At 40.1% G+C, this 18,454-nt stretch overlaps 1 protein-coding gene across 2 annotated transcripts in view; it reads right to left on the bottom strand.

Annotated features, from left to right (window-relative positions):
* sez6b (seizure related 6 homolog b) overlaps positions 1–18,454 on the bottom strand; it is a 214,839-nt gene that overhangs the window by 47,787 nt on the left and 148,598 nt on the right. For both annotated transcript variants that reach the window (XM_051397921.1, XM_051397922.1), the window contains exons 5-7: positions 9,291–9,476; positions 6,252–6,420; positions 2,586–2,752 (exon numbers count right to left, since the gene is read on the bottom strand). In XM_051397921.1, the coding sequence (XP_051253881.1) occupies positions 2,586–2,752; positions 6,252–6,420; positions 9,291–9,476 (522 nt within the window). The remainder of the gene's footprint in view (positions 1–2,585; positions 2,753–6,251; positions 6,421–9,290; positions 9,477–18,454) is intronic.

The following is an 18,454-nucleotide window of genomic DNA, read 5'->3' as shown; positions in this document are numbered from 1 at the left end:
TTACATTTGTTTTATTTTACAGAAATGGACATTCAAGAGTTTTTTATTCAAACTGGATTTAAAGAATATTTAAATGTTATAAATTCAAAGGTATTAGAATTTCTCCATTAAATATATAATAGTGGTTATAAAGTTTGCTGATGATACTGGGTGGTGTGACACTGAACATCTAATTCTAAATGTCACCAAAGCACAGGAGATGGTCCACGACCCAAGGCAAGTGACTGACCATGAAAAAGACCAGGGGTCCTCATACAAACACTTGTCCACATAGAGAACCTTATTTGCTGGAAAACACACATTGATAACCTGTGTAATAGACTGCAACAGACTTTACTTTCTGAGGCGAGTGAAACTGTATGGAGTGAGCAGCCAGATCAGCTGATGTTCTACTGGGCGATCCCAGAGAGCACCATCAGATATGGAATTACAGCATGGTTTGGCAACCTAACAGCGTAGCTGAAAAGCAGGTTTGGCACGCACAAGATAACTCTGAGCATAATAAGGAAGAAAGAACATGAGCCCGTACAGAGCCTGTACGAGCAGGTGGTCACGAAACAAGCAACAAAAATCACTGCAGACCCTCAACATCCCCCTTCTCAGAATACCAACCTCCACCATGAGGAGGAAGACCTTTCATCCCAGCCTCCTTTAAGCTGCTGAACTAATTCTTAGTGCCATAGAGCAATGTGCATTAAATACAGCAGCACTTTAGCACTTTGATTCTTCTCTTTTTAAGCTGCCATGTTGTCAGTGTTAAGTATTGTCCAAGTGTGAACCTATCGTGATGTCACCCATTGGTTTGCGGAGTACCGTTTTGAAGCCTCGCATTTGAGTTATGGTCGTCGCCATGATGGTTTTTCAGAGCCAGTGGAGGTGACATACTGTGAGTTGAGCTGCTCTCATTGGCTGCACAGTTTCCACTCGTCCATAGCAAGAAACAATGGTGGTCACACACGATCTCGTACTACAGATAATCAGTACACTAAAATATGTTTCTGACAAGATTTTGGAAGAGAAATAGGCCATGCCATAACATTAATTCATATTTGATCAGCACTACCTAATTTTAAAGTTTGATCTGAGTTTGGTGCGTTGAGCTGGACGGACTCACTAAGAATGACTACAAGGTAGCCCCGCTCTAAAGCATACCCTGCTTTATCAAATATTTACTCTAAATGGGACCATAAGTTCCTTAATGAACATAATTTTAAATTTTTTAATCACAGAGATTGAGACAATAAACTCATTAGAAAAGGTTTACTGAGCTAATAAATCAAGCGAGAAGCATTTCTCCATAATGCTCAATACTATCGGCTTCTGTGCAGCCGATGGAGCTGCCCCCCGCTGTCCTTTACATAGAATGCAGGTTTCAGGTTTCACTTCTGCGTTGGCTTCACTTCACAGTATTTAATGTTGATTTTGTGATGGTTTTTATATAAGCAACGGATTGCAGCATTCTGACTATAAAGTTTGGTCTAGTGGCTAAATTTCACAATTAGGCTTTTAGCTTCTTATAAAATACAAATTATTGCGGCCTCTCTTTTGCAACATTTTATTATTGCTACAAGATATAACTAGTAACTTAACACTATTTAAAGTCCAATGTGTAAGATTTAGTGGCCTCTAGTGGTGAAGTTGAAGACTGCAACCAACTGATAACCTCTTCCCCCCATCCTACTTTTCAAAAGGTATAGGAGAGACTAAGGTAGCCTGTGAAATGAAACTTGTGAAAATTTCTACCTAGAGCCAGTGTTTGGTTTTTCCATTCTTGGCTACTGTAGAAACATAGTGGTTCAATATGGCAGACTCCATGGAAGGAGACTAATGAAAACATACCTATGAATATTATATTCCATTTCTAACAATAGATCCTCCTAAATGTTACACTACTGGACCTTTAAAGTGCAATGTGAGAGATTACAAGATTGTAATACTATTTGAAGTATATTGAACTTGTGTAATTATCAAACATCAGCTTTTTAAATTAATTTTAGCACATTAGATCAGTTTATTTATATTAAACTCAAACAACTTGTGTGCCTGAGACTACAAGCTCCATTTACACATTAAGTGTTCATTATGACCGTAGATCCACCTTTTGGAAACCTGCCAAACCTCTAAAAACTTTTTTCTTTCAGTCTTCAGATCCCAGCTTTTCACAGCTTTCATACAGTCCGTGCATCACTTATTTTGGTGGCTGGGGCCTCGATTACCTGAATTTTTCCATTGCTAGAACGTCTGACCTCCATTCACCAGTCAGCATCTCCAGCCATTCACTCTGCTCTCAGCTTTTACACTGCATTCTGTGGGAGTTTTTTGTTCATATCTTTGTATCTTTTAATTGATAATTCACTGAGAACCCACAGCGGGCCAAAGGTTCTGACTGATGCTAAGCTGTTCTTGGCCTTCGGCTATTAGTATGCTCACGTCTCTTTAAATGAAGTCCCTTTGTGTGTTTTTATAATGAAAGCTTTCTGATGGGTTTTACTGCCAGTTTTCTCCAGGTGTTTTAGCAAGCAAGAGCATACATGACCCTAGCATGTCAGCATGTACTTTACTTAAATGATAGCTCCGGTGCTTACCTTGGTACCTGATGGCAATGCCAGTGGATGTACCCGCAGCGTCTGTCGTCAACTCAATGAAGAGATGCCTGGACGTGCTGAGTAGACCTTCATTGGGCAGATACTCCACCTCGTACGAATCATACAGGGCAGTCGCATCTATGCTGTTACCATTCTTAATCAGCAGCCTGGAAGAAAGGGAACAAAGATTAACTTAGCAGGGTTCTTCCTGGTAATGAAATCAATACCTGAGATATTTTGGAATTAAAAAATAGTGTGATGAATAACAATGTGATGTGTAATTTGATGGAGTTGAGGAGTTGCTCACAGTGATGCCCACAGAGAATTTGTACCAACTCTACTGAACTTTTTAGCCTTGTATAGCTCCTTGCTTTGAATTTTCAGCAAAATTATAATCCCAGCCAACACATTCTTATCCCAAGCCGTCAAATACCAACGCTGCTTTGTCATACCACATGGTGTCTCATATGGAAGCACAAGGTACCCTTTAGCGTCTGTATGCGCTGTTTCTCCCTAAGTCCCGCCCCTTTTGGCTCTGTGATCCAAAAACTGTTGGGCAAGCCTCGGTAAGAACTTCGGTCAACTTTCTTCTTTCCTGTACTTTGATCATGCAATGTGTAAGGCTAATCTATGTTGAAAACACGACCAAATCTTAAAGCTGGTCAAAAGATAAAAGTGACATATATATAGTCACCAAGAACCACCTGTCAGGATTTCTTGTAATTTTTGGTAAAATTCCATGGCAGACAACAATGACCCAGCACAATGTTTCATGGTGTATTGTCATCAGCAGTTGAGAGGTCTATTTAAACAGTCAGACTCAGTTTTGATCCGCTGAATGTCACAGGCCTCCACCGCCCCCCACCTGTGGCTCTGTTCTTCCATGGTTCCCCATGGAGCTCTGCATTGATCTCTGCTGGCTCTGCCTTTGATCACTTCAATTATGCTTCTCATGTAGTGAGAAGAATGTGTACCAGAGCGCAACACAGCCTTGATGTCAAAATAAAATCTATATTTACATTTATTCTTCATGTTTCTATTCACACTGACTGAACTGAAGCCAAATGTGAAACATGTTCTTCCCTTTTGGTTTATTTCTCTGAAATGATGAACTGTCTTGTTTCCTCCCCTGATAAGTTCTAAAACAATGTTAGGCAATGAATACAAATCAGTTCAAAATGAATTGGAAAAGTCAACAGATTCTGCTACATAATTAAGAGATCCGTTAGTAAAAATGCTCTGCTATCCCCCTAAAAATACCCAGAGATTTACATTAGTTAGTGAATGCAAGCTTTGAGTTGTAATTTTACATTTACATTACATTTTCTCCGTGGGTATGTAGCCAAAATGGCTGCCTGGAATGCCAAGATTGTAGAAAAAATTTAAATCTCAATCTTTGTGGTAGAGAACAAAGCAGGACTGTGTGATAGTAGACATGTAATTTTAGCAAGAATTCAAAAGCATAACTACTATTAACCCATTAATGACTAAAAACTATATTTAGTATGTTAAGAAAAAGCCCCACAGAATATTTTCTGTTGGAGGTGGAAACACAAAATCAGCTCTTGAGACGTGATGTGCTACACAAGACAAGACCAACATTTTTTGATTTCATATATTTATGATGCATTAATTAGCACTAACCGATTTTCACCCAGTTATATCATGACATTCACCCATCAGTCAATCTTAAACTTAAATCAGTGATTTGGGTGAAACTGGATGATATTTTATGGAGAAAATATTTTCTGTTTTTTCCTGCTGGGGCTCAGCAGCTTCCCAGTGAACACAACCTCAGAGACAAACAGAGGCCAGTTAGAGGACAGCGGTATTGAGGCAATTTACGAAGTTTACAGAAGTCCCTCCCTAGCTGGAAAATAAAATACAGTTAAGTGGGTTACTTGAGTTATGCAAGTTACATAAATGTGTGATCTTTTCCTAAAACATAACCAAGTAGTTTTTTTGTGGTTAAACCTAACCAAAGTGTGACTGTTTCACAATGTTATCCATGCAAGCTTTATTTTGAAACACTATCATCACATATTTATTATTGCTTAACTTGACCATGGAGCCCTATGCGTCCAGAAATGACACCTACACAGAGGGTTACTGACCAAACAGCAGTATTTAATGAGTTGGGAATGAGAATGTGTTTACCAAAAAAATCTTTGAAATTCCAGTAGCCAGTACCTCACCACCTCTTACACTCATGCCAATTCTCTGTCTTCTCCACATCATCACTTCTTTCTTATCTTTCCAGCTTCCTCGGAGCTGTCCAGATGTCCCTTCATATCTGTGAGGTCTATATTTGTATCAAGAGTGTAGGAGCAGCCCAGAGCAACTATTGGCTGCTATACAAAATGGATTATTCAGCTAATTTCCCCCCTGTGGCTCTTCCTTGCAGTCCTCTGTAATGAGAGCCCCATGCTGCTAAAATGACACTCTACTGTCACCGCTATGAGCTGCACTGACAGCCAGTTGTTACCCTGCGGAGTCCTCAGGAATAATGTTCTTCCATGGACAAAGCTGAGGGTATGAAACACGAGAGGTCTGGTGAATGAACATAACTGAAGGAACGTGCACAAGTAAAGAGGAAGGTACATCACTGTTAACAAAGAGTGAACAGTGAGACACACTGGCCTGTAACTAGCTCATACGTTTTTCTGACATTATAAAATATCATCCATTTGTGAAAAAGGAGGCATTAGATTCTTATCAAAGCCTCTGATGAAATTTTCCCCTACTAAAACCATTCACTGCAGGTCATGTTCCAGAGCTGTTATCTTCCTGTTGGTTGTTTGTCATCGTGAGTATCCTTAAATAAGCTTCTTGAATGCATTTTACAGTTTTAAAACTGTATGCCTAGTGGCTTTAAATACGGAAGCCAAAAACATCTGTTCTTTTTTTTATGCCGTTAGCTCAAGATAACGAGATTAATCAACCCGTTATCTTGAGAAAACAAAAGGTTTTTTCCTCTTATTACTTATAGTGTTCATCGGAGATCAGCAGTACCATTCCAGCATGCAAAGATGGCGTATTACAAATGTAGCATTAGTAACAGTAACATTAGCAACATAATGGACAATGCATGGAGGAATGACATGCAACGTGATAGCTAATATTCATTGACCGGTAAAGGAAAAAGTGCATGAAAGGGATCTTTAAGCTCATTTCATGAATGTCAAGCTTCTCCTGGTATATTTTTTCAGTATTGCATCATATTGCCAGATGGACAGAACACTATCAGATGGACATTCTGGTAACAACTCAGTTTTGAATCCTCCCTGACAGTGACCTTGAAAGCTGAAATCAGGTCTGATAAAAAAAATGATCTCTATGATCATACTGTGATCTTGAGAAAACAAAAGTCATGTTGTGATAAACTGTCTTGTTATCTCAAGATATCAGCCTTTTGTTTTGCCATTAACTCAAGATCATGGGTTAATTTATCATATTTTAATTCATAGTAATTTTATCATGACCTTGAGATAATGGCACTAAAGATGTATTTGAAAGCATAGCCGTTCTTGGCTTCCGTACTTAAATGAAGATTTACATTTTATACAATACAATTCAATAAAGTTAATTTTACTACAAAGCTAATACAGAGGTTGTGTGTTTATAATGTCCAACCTTCCTCGTACTAAAGCTGAATGTCCAGCTTACCGATCATCATCCTCAGCCAGTGCCACCTTCTCAAAGTGGATGTGCAGCCTCTGGCCCTCAGGGGCCTCCAGCAGCCAGTGGCAGGTCAGGTTGTTGCTGTAGTTGCTGGGAAAACCAGGAGAGACGATACGACCGACTGTGACGTTCCTGATCAAACCACCACAGGCAGCTGAGAGAGGAGAGGATGAAATGCAAAACTGCTCTCAATTTTTCACACTGCACTGAAAGTCCAGCAGAATTCACAAACTCACACCCCCCATTAACTTACTGAGCATAGATTAACCCTTTTAGCTGTCAGTACAGACGAACAGGATCAGGCTAGAAAGAAATATCTGTGAGATTATGTTACATTCTTTTTTCACAACATCAAATTATAAAATATTAGCTGGGAGTACAAACCAATATTCCAATATTCTCACATTCAGTATCATGTACATTTTCACAGCACGAATTTGATCAGTACAACAGAGTCATGTCATACTCACCGTTCTGCTTCACAAGTACTGTTGTGATTTACAAATCAATGCTTCTCCTCTGCTGTCTCTCAAGTGCTGTTAAAGTTTCTGTCAATACAATTTGACACTTCCTGCAGATGTTTCACATTAGGAGCCTATTACAAACATTACAGATGATGCCCTTTCATCTGCTGAAAGGGTTTTACTGTGCCTGTTCTCACTCTCAACCCATCAAATATGGCAGCTCGGTCCGCGGCCCTACACTTCAAAGTAGGACGCTGTAGATACGTTTTAGGGTCATTTCTGGATGAGCCTGTCTGGTGTAATGTTTTGATGTGCCACTGAAGTCAGGTGATGTAGTATAAAGAGGGAGAAAGCCGGCTTGTGCAGGTGGTTGGGGTGGATGGATGGCTTAAACTGTTCATGTCCCAGTTATGGACTTTAACCCAAACCACAATCTTTTCCTAAAAATATCCAAGTAGTAGCTGTGCCTAATCCTAAACACAGTGTGACCATTTAAACTTATCAAATGGGAAATGTTTGTCAGCACCCTTTATTTTGAAAGTCTAACCGGACGTTGAATATTTATTATTGCTTACTCGACCGGACTTAGTCCTAGTTTGAAGCTTGAGGCCACTGACCCAGTTGCCGTATTTGACGAGCTACAAGGGAGAACGTGTTGAATGTGACACATCTACTGTATGCAGGAAGTGTTGCGTTTTGTTGATAGTAGCTTAACAGCAACCAAAAATAAAAGTCAACATGGAAACCACTAGAAATAATTGGTGAATGAAAACAGAATTTGTGTTTAAAAAAAAGTGGTACTAGTGGAATTAGTGATATGGAAATATATTGAACTTCTCAAGACAAAAGGTAAACATGGAAGATGTTAAAATAGAAGCAGGTCAGAAAACAGAGAGGCTTCTCAATGGAATATAAAATATATATATAAATATATATAAAATCGAAAAAATTATGTTCCTGTTACTCTAATTCACAGACTTGTACTTGTTCTACTGTAAGCAGTTTTCACTGGAATTGCTTTCTACCAAATAAATGGTCCCCATCATACCTGTCGACAGTCAACAGTACAGCTCAATATTATAGGAGGTAGGTGAGAGAATACTGGGTGAATAGACCCTTTAAATTGAGCAAATAATTACTGCATGCTGTAAATTGTCCAAAAGTGGATCTTAAAGTGATTCATCAATTAACCATCACCATAGATTTTGAAATTCAACAGCATGGAGGGAGCCAAGGAATATAAGCGAGAAAGAAAACTGATACAATCAGATTCATCAACACATACAGAAAATCCATCTCCAGCTATAGGAAGGTGTGTGTGTGTGTGTTGTTTCCCAGCTGATCAGGTCAAGGTTACTCATGCAGACAAAGCTTAATTAAAGTAGAGCAGGAAGAGTAAACCCAGTGGCATCCTGCCCAGCCCTCAGTAATCACACCTCGATACACCTGCTTTATGCTCTGACACACACACACACAAACGCACACACCCGCACACACCCGCACACACACATAATCAAGATGGCAGAGATACAGATGCACAGCCACACAAACTCCGCCTTTGAAATTGCTTTCAGAGAAACATTCCCTGAGCTGAGAATCAGAGTCGATCAGAGTGGTCAGGAGTAAAATGGTCACTTATTATTCATCATCCAGCCTCATCGGAGCAAAGAAAGAAAGAAGGAAAAAAACATTCATCATCCTCACACTCCTGCGGGAGTCCAGGTCTGTCTGTATCTATGTCTGTCATGCAAAAGGACCAGAAGGTCCAATAGATAACTCTTGGCTGCAAGTCCTCTAAAGAAAATTACCCAGAATGCTGTCAGAGAATGGCTGAAGCACAGTAGTTTGACAAAACAAAAGCAGAGGGCAAAAGGGCCAAGAGTATTACTGTTGTCTATTCAAGGCTAATGTTTATTATGCTAATAATGTTGTAATATTGTAATAATAATAGTAATGCTAATACTATATGAACACATTTCTGTTTACAATATCATATTCATAAAATAATTTAGTTTTTATTATATAGTATTTATTATATATTCAGATCTCCATTAAACTTTCATCATTTCAGATGCAATACACAATTCGTATTCATTAAATTCCTAAGCAAAATATGGATTATGTATTGTATGTATGTACGATTATGTATTATGTGTATATTACATCTGATATGTATTATTAAATTAGATACATAATGATGAAAATAATAATAATAATAATAAAACTACTACTACTAATAATAATAATGATAATAATAATAATTATAATAATAATTAAATAATAACTATTGAAATAATAGTTATTATCATTCTTATTCTAAAGAAATACATTAGTTTAATCAATATAAAATATTGTGCAATTTCTATGTTATTATTATAAATTACATTTGTTGTATTTGTTATATTGCTTATTGTAAGTATTATGTTAAATTATTAAGGGATTAAAGTAGCAAAATGTGAAGGTTAATAATGCTAATAATCATATCAATTATATTTTCTACATTTTATGTTGTTTAAACAATTACATAACATATTATTATAATGATTATTGGTGACCTTACCGAGGCAGTGTGGTTCCTTACCACTCCAGTAGGGAGTGCTAGCATTGCGGCAGGTCAGCATACTGGGGCCTTGCAGCTGGTAGCCAGTCAGACAGGAGAAGAAGGCCTCCCCTCCAGAGTGGAGACTGCTCACTGAGACGTCGCCGTAGAGGGGCCGCTGGGGGAAGACGCAGCTCAACACGAAGGCTGCAGAGACAGAGAAATATAAAGACAGAGAAAGAGGAAGGGAGAAACACAAAGGGAGAGAGAATTAAGCCGATAAAAAGTTGAGCAAGAGCCGAGGTTTGGTCTCAGAAGTTGAAAGGGCTCAGTGAAGTTGGTTTGAGATAGCGGCTCATGTGCCACACCAAAAAGAGCTTCCTGCCAACTTCCATACAGACACCCCAGAAAGCTCCAAGAATGAAATTGGCTTGTTTAGTCTCTAAATGGTTTTGGATTTGTTGCGAGCAGGAGAAACTGAACCCAAGAAAAAAATTCCTTCAGTTTTTGGTGTGAGCATTTGTAACAGCGTCAATTTGGGGAAACAGTTTATCCTCATTTATTTTACCCATTTAGCACATTCACTTTCGGATTGCGGTAATCGCTATTTTGAAAAGCAGAGCCCCCGTCCTCAGTGGATGTTGAAGCAAATCCAAAAGCTGAACCAAAAACACTGAGATGAGTCTCAAATAATAGTTCAAGAAATGGACAAAGAAAGTCCAGTTGCTAAGAAACACATGGTAAAAAAAACACTACCTGTACTCAAGAGGAAACCTCTGTGGCAAATAAACCCAACACAGAAGTGCCAAAACCTGCAGTTCCTCTAACGGCCACTTGAGGCTGGCTCCAGCAGTGAGTCAATCTCCATAAGACTTCATATTAAAATGCCCAACTTTACAGCAGAAATATGTATATGTATAAAATGTTTACAGCCTGATACAAAAAAACGCTTTTTGTCTCTATAGCTAATTTCCCTGTTCATGACAACTGTACAGGGGGTGAATGTTTATATAACTCCCCTGTTTAAATTATATTAAGGCTAAGTTAGGCATATGTAAGTGCGTGGCCGCTTTGAGTGACAGGTGGGTGCCGTCACAGGTGGCTGTTTTCAGTAACCAGGCTTCATTCAGCCCGCCTCAGCTCCACCTACACTCCACCTCTTTGTCCATTATTGGATTAGAGAGGAGCCGGCAGACTCAGGGCTGCCAAGATGGAGACGACCAGAGCCGACAATACTGAACTCTTTAGAAACCTATGGGGGACGTCACAGAGACTATGGCCATTTCTATGACTGCATTTACATCCACAGTACTAATTCCATCAATACAACAACAGAGTCAATCCTTCTCACCCCTCTGCTGTTCTCTCTCTCTCTTATCACTAGCACTATCACTAATTAATTTAAATCAGTCGGTGTTACTACCGTCAGTGCTACTCAACCCTTGCGCATGTTGAAGCCTCTCAATGTGAAACATCTGCACAGGAAGTTTTTAATTGATGGTGGCATAACAGTGTCTGAAAAAAAAGTATAGTACTTCTCTTAGGTAAGCTTCTCTTGGCTTTAAATCTTTTAATATTTTCCCATAAGGTCCAGTATTCATGACTCAATAAGCAGCCATCAAAGAATACCTGTCGCTTTCTGTTTCATATATTGCCTAATTGGTGCTTGGGAGTTGCTGATGTCACTGTTTTCCACTGTTAACCACTGAGAGGAAGAAAAAATAAAATAGAAATCTCTAATGTGAAACAATCAAATTTTGGCAGGAAGTGTATTCATGTGAAAGATACCATGACTCATATTTGGAGCCTGATTGAGAAAATGGTTTTCAGGGGCTATATATATAATAAACGAACTGAGAGCAGCAGAGTGGTGAGTATGACGCTATTGTTGCACTGATGGAATTAGTGCTGTGGATATGCTCATTACACTAAATGTAAGAGTGATGCAAACTCGCAAATGGAGGAATATCAGAAGGCAGGAAGGCTTCTTACTAAAATACGGTTAAATATCCTTTTAAAACTGGTAAAATTAGAAATAGAGGCATGTCTCTGTATCTGGTTACTACTGTAAATACAAATTGAGTTTATGGCAGCCACATTCCCTTATTCAGCATCCATACCAGATCATTTGCATTTTAGAGTTTGCTCAGTGAGCAAAATATTCACCACAAGCTACTCCACTGAATGAATTCTCATACTGTATTTATGACCTTATTTTTGTAAATGTGACAGAAATCCCACAGGTCCTGACTTTCCAACTGTCAGAAAGTGTTCAAATGAAGCTGTCTGCTTAAACAGAGGTAAATAAAACAACAAGTGTCCAGTGGAAAATACACAGCAACACAACATTGACATTTAGTGTACCAGTGTTCCTCTGTGGCTACCACCTGCTGGATCTGTAAGGTAGCATTCACACCCACACACACTTGTACAAAGACCTGTCACATCACTGCCAATATGTGGGGAACATGTCCAGGCTGGCTCTTAGGTGACCAGTTAACTAACTGGCTTTTTTATTGCCACTGATTTGTCTTCACTCAGCCTCCTGGCGTTCGGCCAAACATATTAATAATATATTTCTGCTAAAGACACTGATCCATCTCACTGTAATTGTCCTAGTTTTTTATTGTTAGCCCTCGGATGGCTTGGCAGTAGCGCTGCTATTGATTCTGTCTGTTGGGGACAGCGCTGTGCCTCAGGCGAGGAAATATGTAGGGAGATTAAATAGGCCAATAAATGACAACCTACGACCTCGGCCGCTTCCAACACTCTGTTAGTGCTGAGGGATGTTTGCCAGCTCTATAGTGTCCCACAGAAATAGAGATAAGAAGAGCAGTGTTGGTCTTTATAGTATTTCTCATTAGAGCAACATCCCAGACTAGTGCTGCCATAGCAGCAGCTGCTGGAGCTGTGTCCTATCACTCCCTGAGCTAGTCATTACCTTGGTCAGCTGTAGCTATTAATATCCAGGCCAACCAAAAACTATGAAACTCACAGGCTCACTAGAGACTAGAAAAGAGATAAAAGAGCCATCATGGTTGCATTGTGGCATCATAACACTGGTGCTAACAGGGAGCTTTCACAGAGACAAATTGCCTCGAAGCAGTAAAATGGCTTCTATATGCTATATCACTTTGTCTTGTCTTCTTACACCTTATGGCCATTTATCATGTTTTGGTTTTAATGAAAGGTTATTGATAAGCAGTGCTGTTGTTTTTTTCTCTGTCATACTAGAGGGTACAAGTTGATCTACAGTATGGTGCTCAGCTTAAGTCTACTGGATCACATGGGCACAGGCACCCCACAGTTTTTGTTGCCTGACCTGCATTAAAAATAAAAATAATTATGAATTAGATCAGATCTTGTGGACTGTATTAGATCACATATTTGAATGTAATAAACCATTACATGATGTCTAAATTGCATAACCAGGCTTGCTGGAGAAAATTAAAGAGGAGGCATTTATATTAAGAGGCGATATGAATGTAATTTTTATGCCTTTGTCATAGCACATAGTTTTAGTCTAGTTCCAGTTGAGAACTAGCACAAAGTTGGCAACTGACACAAAATTCCTATGTCTGTATAATATTGGTAAACTAGATGTTATTTTCCATAACCTGTGCTAGTGGGAGCATGTTGAACAGGACAGTCCCAAAATTGAGCTTTGGGGAACTCCGTATGTCATGTTTACACGCTGAGATGTGTAATTACTGATCTACACAAAGCAGAGTGGTAGAATTCAAATCAGTTCAGCACTGTGCCAGAAACTGTGGAATCAGCACTGAAATCAAATAATACCTGTTGACTCTCTGTGTCTAAGTGGAACTGTGGAAACCTTGGGAAAACAATGATTTCAATGATTTTACCTAAAATCTTAAGTCTGATATGGGCCTCTAATTGTTCATTAGTGGGTTTTAATAGTGGCTTAATAACCACAGTTTTCAGGGCCTGTATTAAGTAGTCTTAGAGTAGATAAGTTTTGACTATTTGTAGAAGATCTGATGCCATGCAATTTAAAAGCTAGTAGTGGGTTATCAAGGCAGCAGCAGAAGGGTTGCAAATGTTACACTTTCCTCCAAGGTTTTTGGTTTTGGTCAAATTTTGTGACGCAGGGCAATACAGACAACATACCTGATATGGAGGAGATCACAGCGTATATCTTATTTTCTGAATTTTGTCAGTAAAGAATGACTAGTGTAGAGGACTGTAGGCACCACTGACACATATTTCTCTGGTGTTTTCAGTGATATACCATTTTGTGATTAACTCTGAACATGTGTATGCACTGAGATAAGTCATCTCAAATAAAACACAGGAATGATCAAAGAAACATCAGTTCCCAGAGCCAGAAATGTTAAGACCCATGGATATTGGGGACAGTGCCAGTGGCAGATCAGGGGTTCCTATTTTTAAAAAGAGGGACCAGAGAATGTCTCCAATAATTTGGGTTTCACACTCAGACGCTCAGCCTCTCCAGGAAAGTTTATTCCAGGGTGCTGGAAAAGAAGATATTCAAACAGGAGTCCAGTAGGTGCTGGCCTCCAGTTTGGGGACCTTAGTGCATCTGTAAATACTTTGACTTTCCGAGACTGTCTATGGCTCTTCGGTCCAAGCCCATTGGTTCCTAGAGTGCCTATTTAAAGATTCACCATACTGAAGATATAAAATTATCTCACAAATATAGGTTAAAAAAAGCCCAGTAATTTGGTTTAAAAAAGCTGGCCACTGTCAAACAGGAGAAAAAGTTTTATGTGTTGTCCCCCACCACAAAGCAGATGAATAGGCACAAACAACAGTCCGGCTGCATCATACTGACCTAACTTAACTTTAAACTTATACTGTAAATAATGTGTGCACATTCATTTCAGAACCTTATTTTGAGAAATGGCCAACATAAATGTTACACCCTGTGTATTGTAATATACCAAACTACATACTTCTGATCTATTTTACATTTTATGGGTAACTATATATTTTTCTTGGTATGTACATTTTTACATTTGAAATTCTAGTGCTGCTAGAATGGTAAAATCTCGGCAGAGTTATCAGTACTTGTACTTCAGTAGGATGTATTACTGTTTCCTCTGCTGCTCCTGAGCCTCTAAACCAACACATGAGCCCCAGCCTGGCAATAAGCCAGCTCTCTCTACGGCCTTCAGTGTATCTAATCAGGCCTCGTGGCCACAGTGTAGATCACAAGGGAAGAACCATAATTTGAGATGTTTAATGGTCCCCTGTAGCTAGCGGATGTAAATTGAATTTATTTACTTTGCGTCCGCATTGTGCTCCGGCTTTGATGTGGAATGGGTCTGCTCGGATCAAACTTCATCTCTAATCTCGTTTGCTCCCTCAGAGCATTTATTTCTTCTGACCGTTGGCCTCGCATTACTGTGAGGAGCTGACAAACTCTGCAGAGATTAATGCATCGTACAGCTCCGTTTCCGGGCTTCACTCTGGGATAGCTGGGATAGCTGGGATCTCTGTGCCAGTGGGCAAAAGACGTTTAAATGAGTTTATCATGCTTAATTTATGGTGCATATATGATGATTGTCTGAAAAGGTAACTCAACACTTGAGCCCTAAGCAAGATATATCAACATCCAGTTGACTAGATTACCTTCCAATGTGGATAGGCATGCTTCCGAGAAGATGAATCCTAATGATTTTGGTGACCCACCTGACCTTTCCTCATGCACCGCTGTCAATGCAAATTTCCCCATTGCACACGACAATTATCTAAATCCACTGAGAAGATTTCCATTAAATCCATGCTGCCCAGAGGATGAATCAGGACACTGTGATCTTTCATCAACAACTCTTGTTGCCCACGTTTTTTTTTCTCCACTTTTGAGTACAAGTAGATAAATAAAAAGGTCCAGTGTGTAGAATTTAGTGGCTAGGAGAAACTACGATGGCCACGCAACACACGAAAAATGCAAACGGTCATATCTAGAGACAGCGTTTGGTTTGTCCAGACAGAAACATGGAGATTCAAATGAGACATTTTGTCAATAGAGGGAGTGCGTCCTCCTCCTCACCTACAAAGCTCTTCATGGTCAGGCCCCTTCATATCTTAAAGAGCTCATAGTACCCTATTACCCCTCTAGAACACTACGTTCTCTGAATGCTGGGCTCCTTGTGGTTCCTATAGTCTCTAAAAGTAGAACAGGAGCCAGAGCCTTCAGTTACCAAGCTCCTCTCCTGTGGAACCAGCTTCCAGTTGTGATTCGGGAGGCAGACACCCTCACCACATTCAAGGGTAGGCTTAAGACATTCCTCTTTGATAAAGCTTATAGTTAGGGCTGGATCAGGTGAGTCCTGAACCATCCCTTAGTTATGCTGCTATAGGCCTAGACTATCGGGGGATTTCCCATGGTGCACTGAGCTCCTCTCTTCCTCTCTCTTTCTGCACTCATTCATGTCCCACTAATGCATTCACTTCTTCCCCGGAGTTCTTGTGCTTTCTCGTCTCGTAGGTTCTCATGGATCCTGGTGGAGCCTCCTGCCATGGTCCTGCTTGACTGCCACTGCCAATACTGTTGTTGCTGTGCACCTGTCTGTCTGTTTGTCTCTCTGTCTCTCTCTCTGTGTCTCTCTCTCTCTCTCTCTCTCACCCCAACTGGTCGAGACAGACGACCACCCACCTAGAGCCGAAGGATCTGTCATAGGTTTCTGCCTTTTAACAGGCAGTTTTTCCTTGCCCTTGTCGCCAAGCGCTTGCTCATGGTGGTACTGTTGGGTCTCTGTAAATAATGTTTTAAAGAGTTTTTTTTAATCACTATGTTTCAACAGTAGCCCAGGAGGGACAAACTAAACACTGGGTCTAGATAGGGATGTTTGTGTTTTTTGCAGGGTGAGGTGAGAGGGTTGTAATTAGGGCTGCACGATTAATCAAAACAGCATCAAAATCACAATATGGTCAAGTGCAATATGCACATTGCCAGAGCTGCAGTGTTTTGATAAAGGTAAAATGTGTGACATGCATTGTAATGAAGCAGTGCTGTCAAGTTGCCATGACCTCAGTTGAAAAGCTGAGCCGTATTCAATGGTGCAGTCTGCAACTTTACCACTAGATGCTGCTTAATCCTACAGACTGGCCTTGGAAGCGAATTAGCAGCTCTTTTCAGCTGAGTGTGGTGTGTTGTTTTACTGTCACAATCTATTTTAGACTGCTGAGTAAAATCCTCCAATACTACTGTGGAATAATTCAAAAAAATCAAAATGACGATATTTAAAATGACAGAACAACTAGATGTATTCAAGGAGGAGTTGCCATTATATCAGAGTTGGATTTAAACAAAAATGTGTTCTCCTTGTATGCTGTTTCAATATTCCAGACATTTTCTGCACTGCCCTAATTTCATTGTGATCTACTGGGAGAGAGAGAGAGTCTTGACAGAGAGAACGGCAGAGAAAAACAAAGAGAAAGATGGAGAAGACCTGCAGTAGCTGCTCTGAGGAGAATCCACTGGGGCTGCAACCCTCTCCTCTCCATCCTCAAGAGGCCATCAACTATGATAAATAGCCAGCAGGAAGGAGAGGATGAAGGCACAGAAACACCCACATAGAGATCATACATAAAGCCGAGGAGCACAGATGATGCGGGATGAGTCGAACAGCAAAGAACGAGGGAAGAAACAAATTGCTGGCAGACTGTGGACTAATCTACGTTGCAGTGAAAATGCAGCTCTCTTCTTTATTCCCCCACTCCCCGAGAGTCAATGAGCCAAAGAGGGCGCTTCTAACATACAGTACAGCCCCCGCACCCACCCTCCACCCCTGCAATCCATTTTATTTATGCTTTATTGCAGCAGCATCTCAGCTCGGGGGGGGGCTGCAGGATGTGGACATGTTAAGATCACCCTGCCGTTTCTCTTTCAATTAGCCTAACATGGTATGGAGCGCTGGACCTCCCACCCAGAGGTAAATCACCCAGCAGCAGCTAGAGCTCTCGTACTCTGATGGCCAGCTGCTCTGAGGGCCAATGAAAGGACATATGGGTTGGTAATGACAGGGACCATGAAGAAACTCATGAGGTGAAACACCAGTAGCTTATGCTAACAGATTTTAATATAGCTCACCACTGTGAATTCTGCAATTACACATTGTCCAGTCCTCTAATGGAGTATTTTCAGTGTGTGTTTAGGCTTGCTAGTATAAGAAGGAACGTCACTAAATCAGTCAATATTTTGGTCTTTAAACTCTAAACAGGTATTCAAATAATGCCAGAATCTCAAATAATAAGCACAACAAAAATCAAAGAAAGGTTGATAATACACCCTTTTCACAACAATGACTTCTCATTCAATCACTGCTCATTGTCCCCCATCGTTGTTGTCGTCCTCGTCGTCGCCATCATCTTCGTCATGTTCATCATCATTATCACCATCAGTCACTACTAGTGTCTCTGTCTCGCTCTCTCTCTCTCTCTCCCTCTAACCCCAACTGGTCGATGCAGATGGCCACCCACCTAGAGCCAAAGGGTCTGTCCTAGGTTTCTGCCTCTTAAAAGAAAATGTTTCCTTGCCGCCGTTGCCAAGTGCTTGCTCATGGTGGTACTGTTGGGTCTCTGTAAATAATGTTATAAGGAGTTCGGTATCGACCTGCTCTATTTGAAAAGTGTCCTGAGATAACTTCTGTTATGAAATGGCGCTATACAAATAAAATTGAATTGAATTGAATTGAACTTGACTTGACTTTGACATGAGATAGTAGGGTAAACACAGGTGTTACCGATCATCCTACATATAGCTCTGTTATCATGTTATTATTTTGTGTTGCAGAGCCTTTCCAGTGAGCCCCCTGACTCCTGAATGGAATGTAACCTTAATTAGTAGCACTGGTAACACCTGTCCTTACCCTACTATTTTATATCAAAATGGCTGCTGTGAAAAGGGTCTATAGCTGTTGCACTCACAAATCTGTTGCTTTGAGTTTCTCTTTTTCACAGAAATACTGTAATCAGTCTCTAAAGAATGCCAGTTGTCTACTTTGCCGTTTTTTCAATTGCTGCTAACCTGCGGTCAATTAAACTCAATACTTACTGTTTATTTTTTTGAAATGAAAAGCCTACCAGGAACCCTTTCCTGATGAACACCTTCTCACCCCCAATTCATCAAATACTGTCGCTTGGTCAGTAGCCCTCCACTTCAAAATATGATGCTGTAGGTATCCCTCTAACATCAT

The sequence above is a fragment of the Dicentrarchus labrax genome, unplaced genomic scaffold, assembly GCF_905237075.1.
Source record: "Dicentrarchus labrax unplaced genomic scaffold, dlabrax2021, whole genome shotgun sequence".
Lineage (NCBI taxonomy): Eukaryota > Metazoa > Chordata > Actinopteri > Moronidae > Dicentrarchus > Dicentrarchus labrax.
Note: the sequence above shows the minus strand (reverse complement) of the source record. Positions and strands in the feature narration are given on the sequence as shown.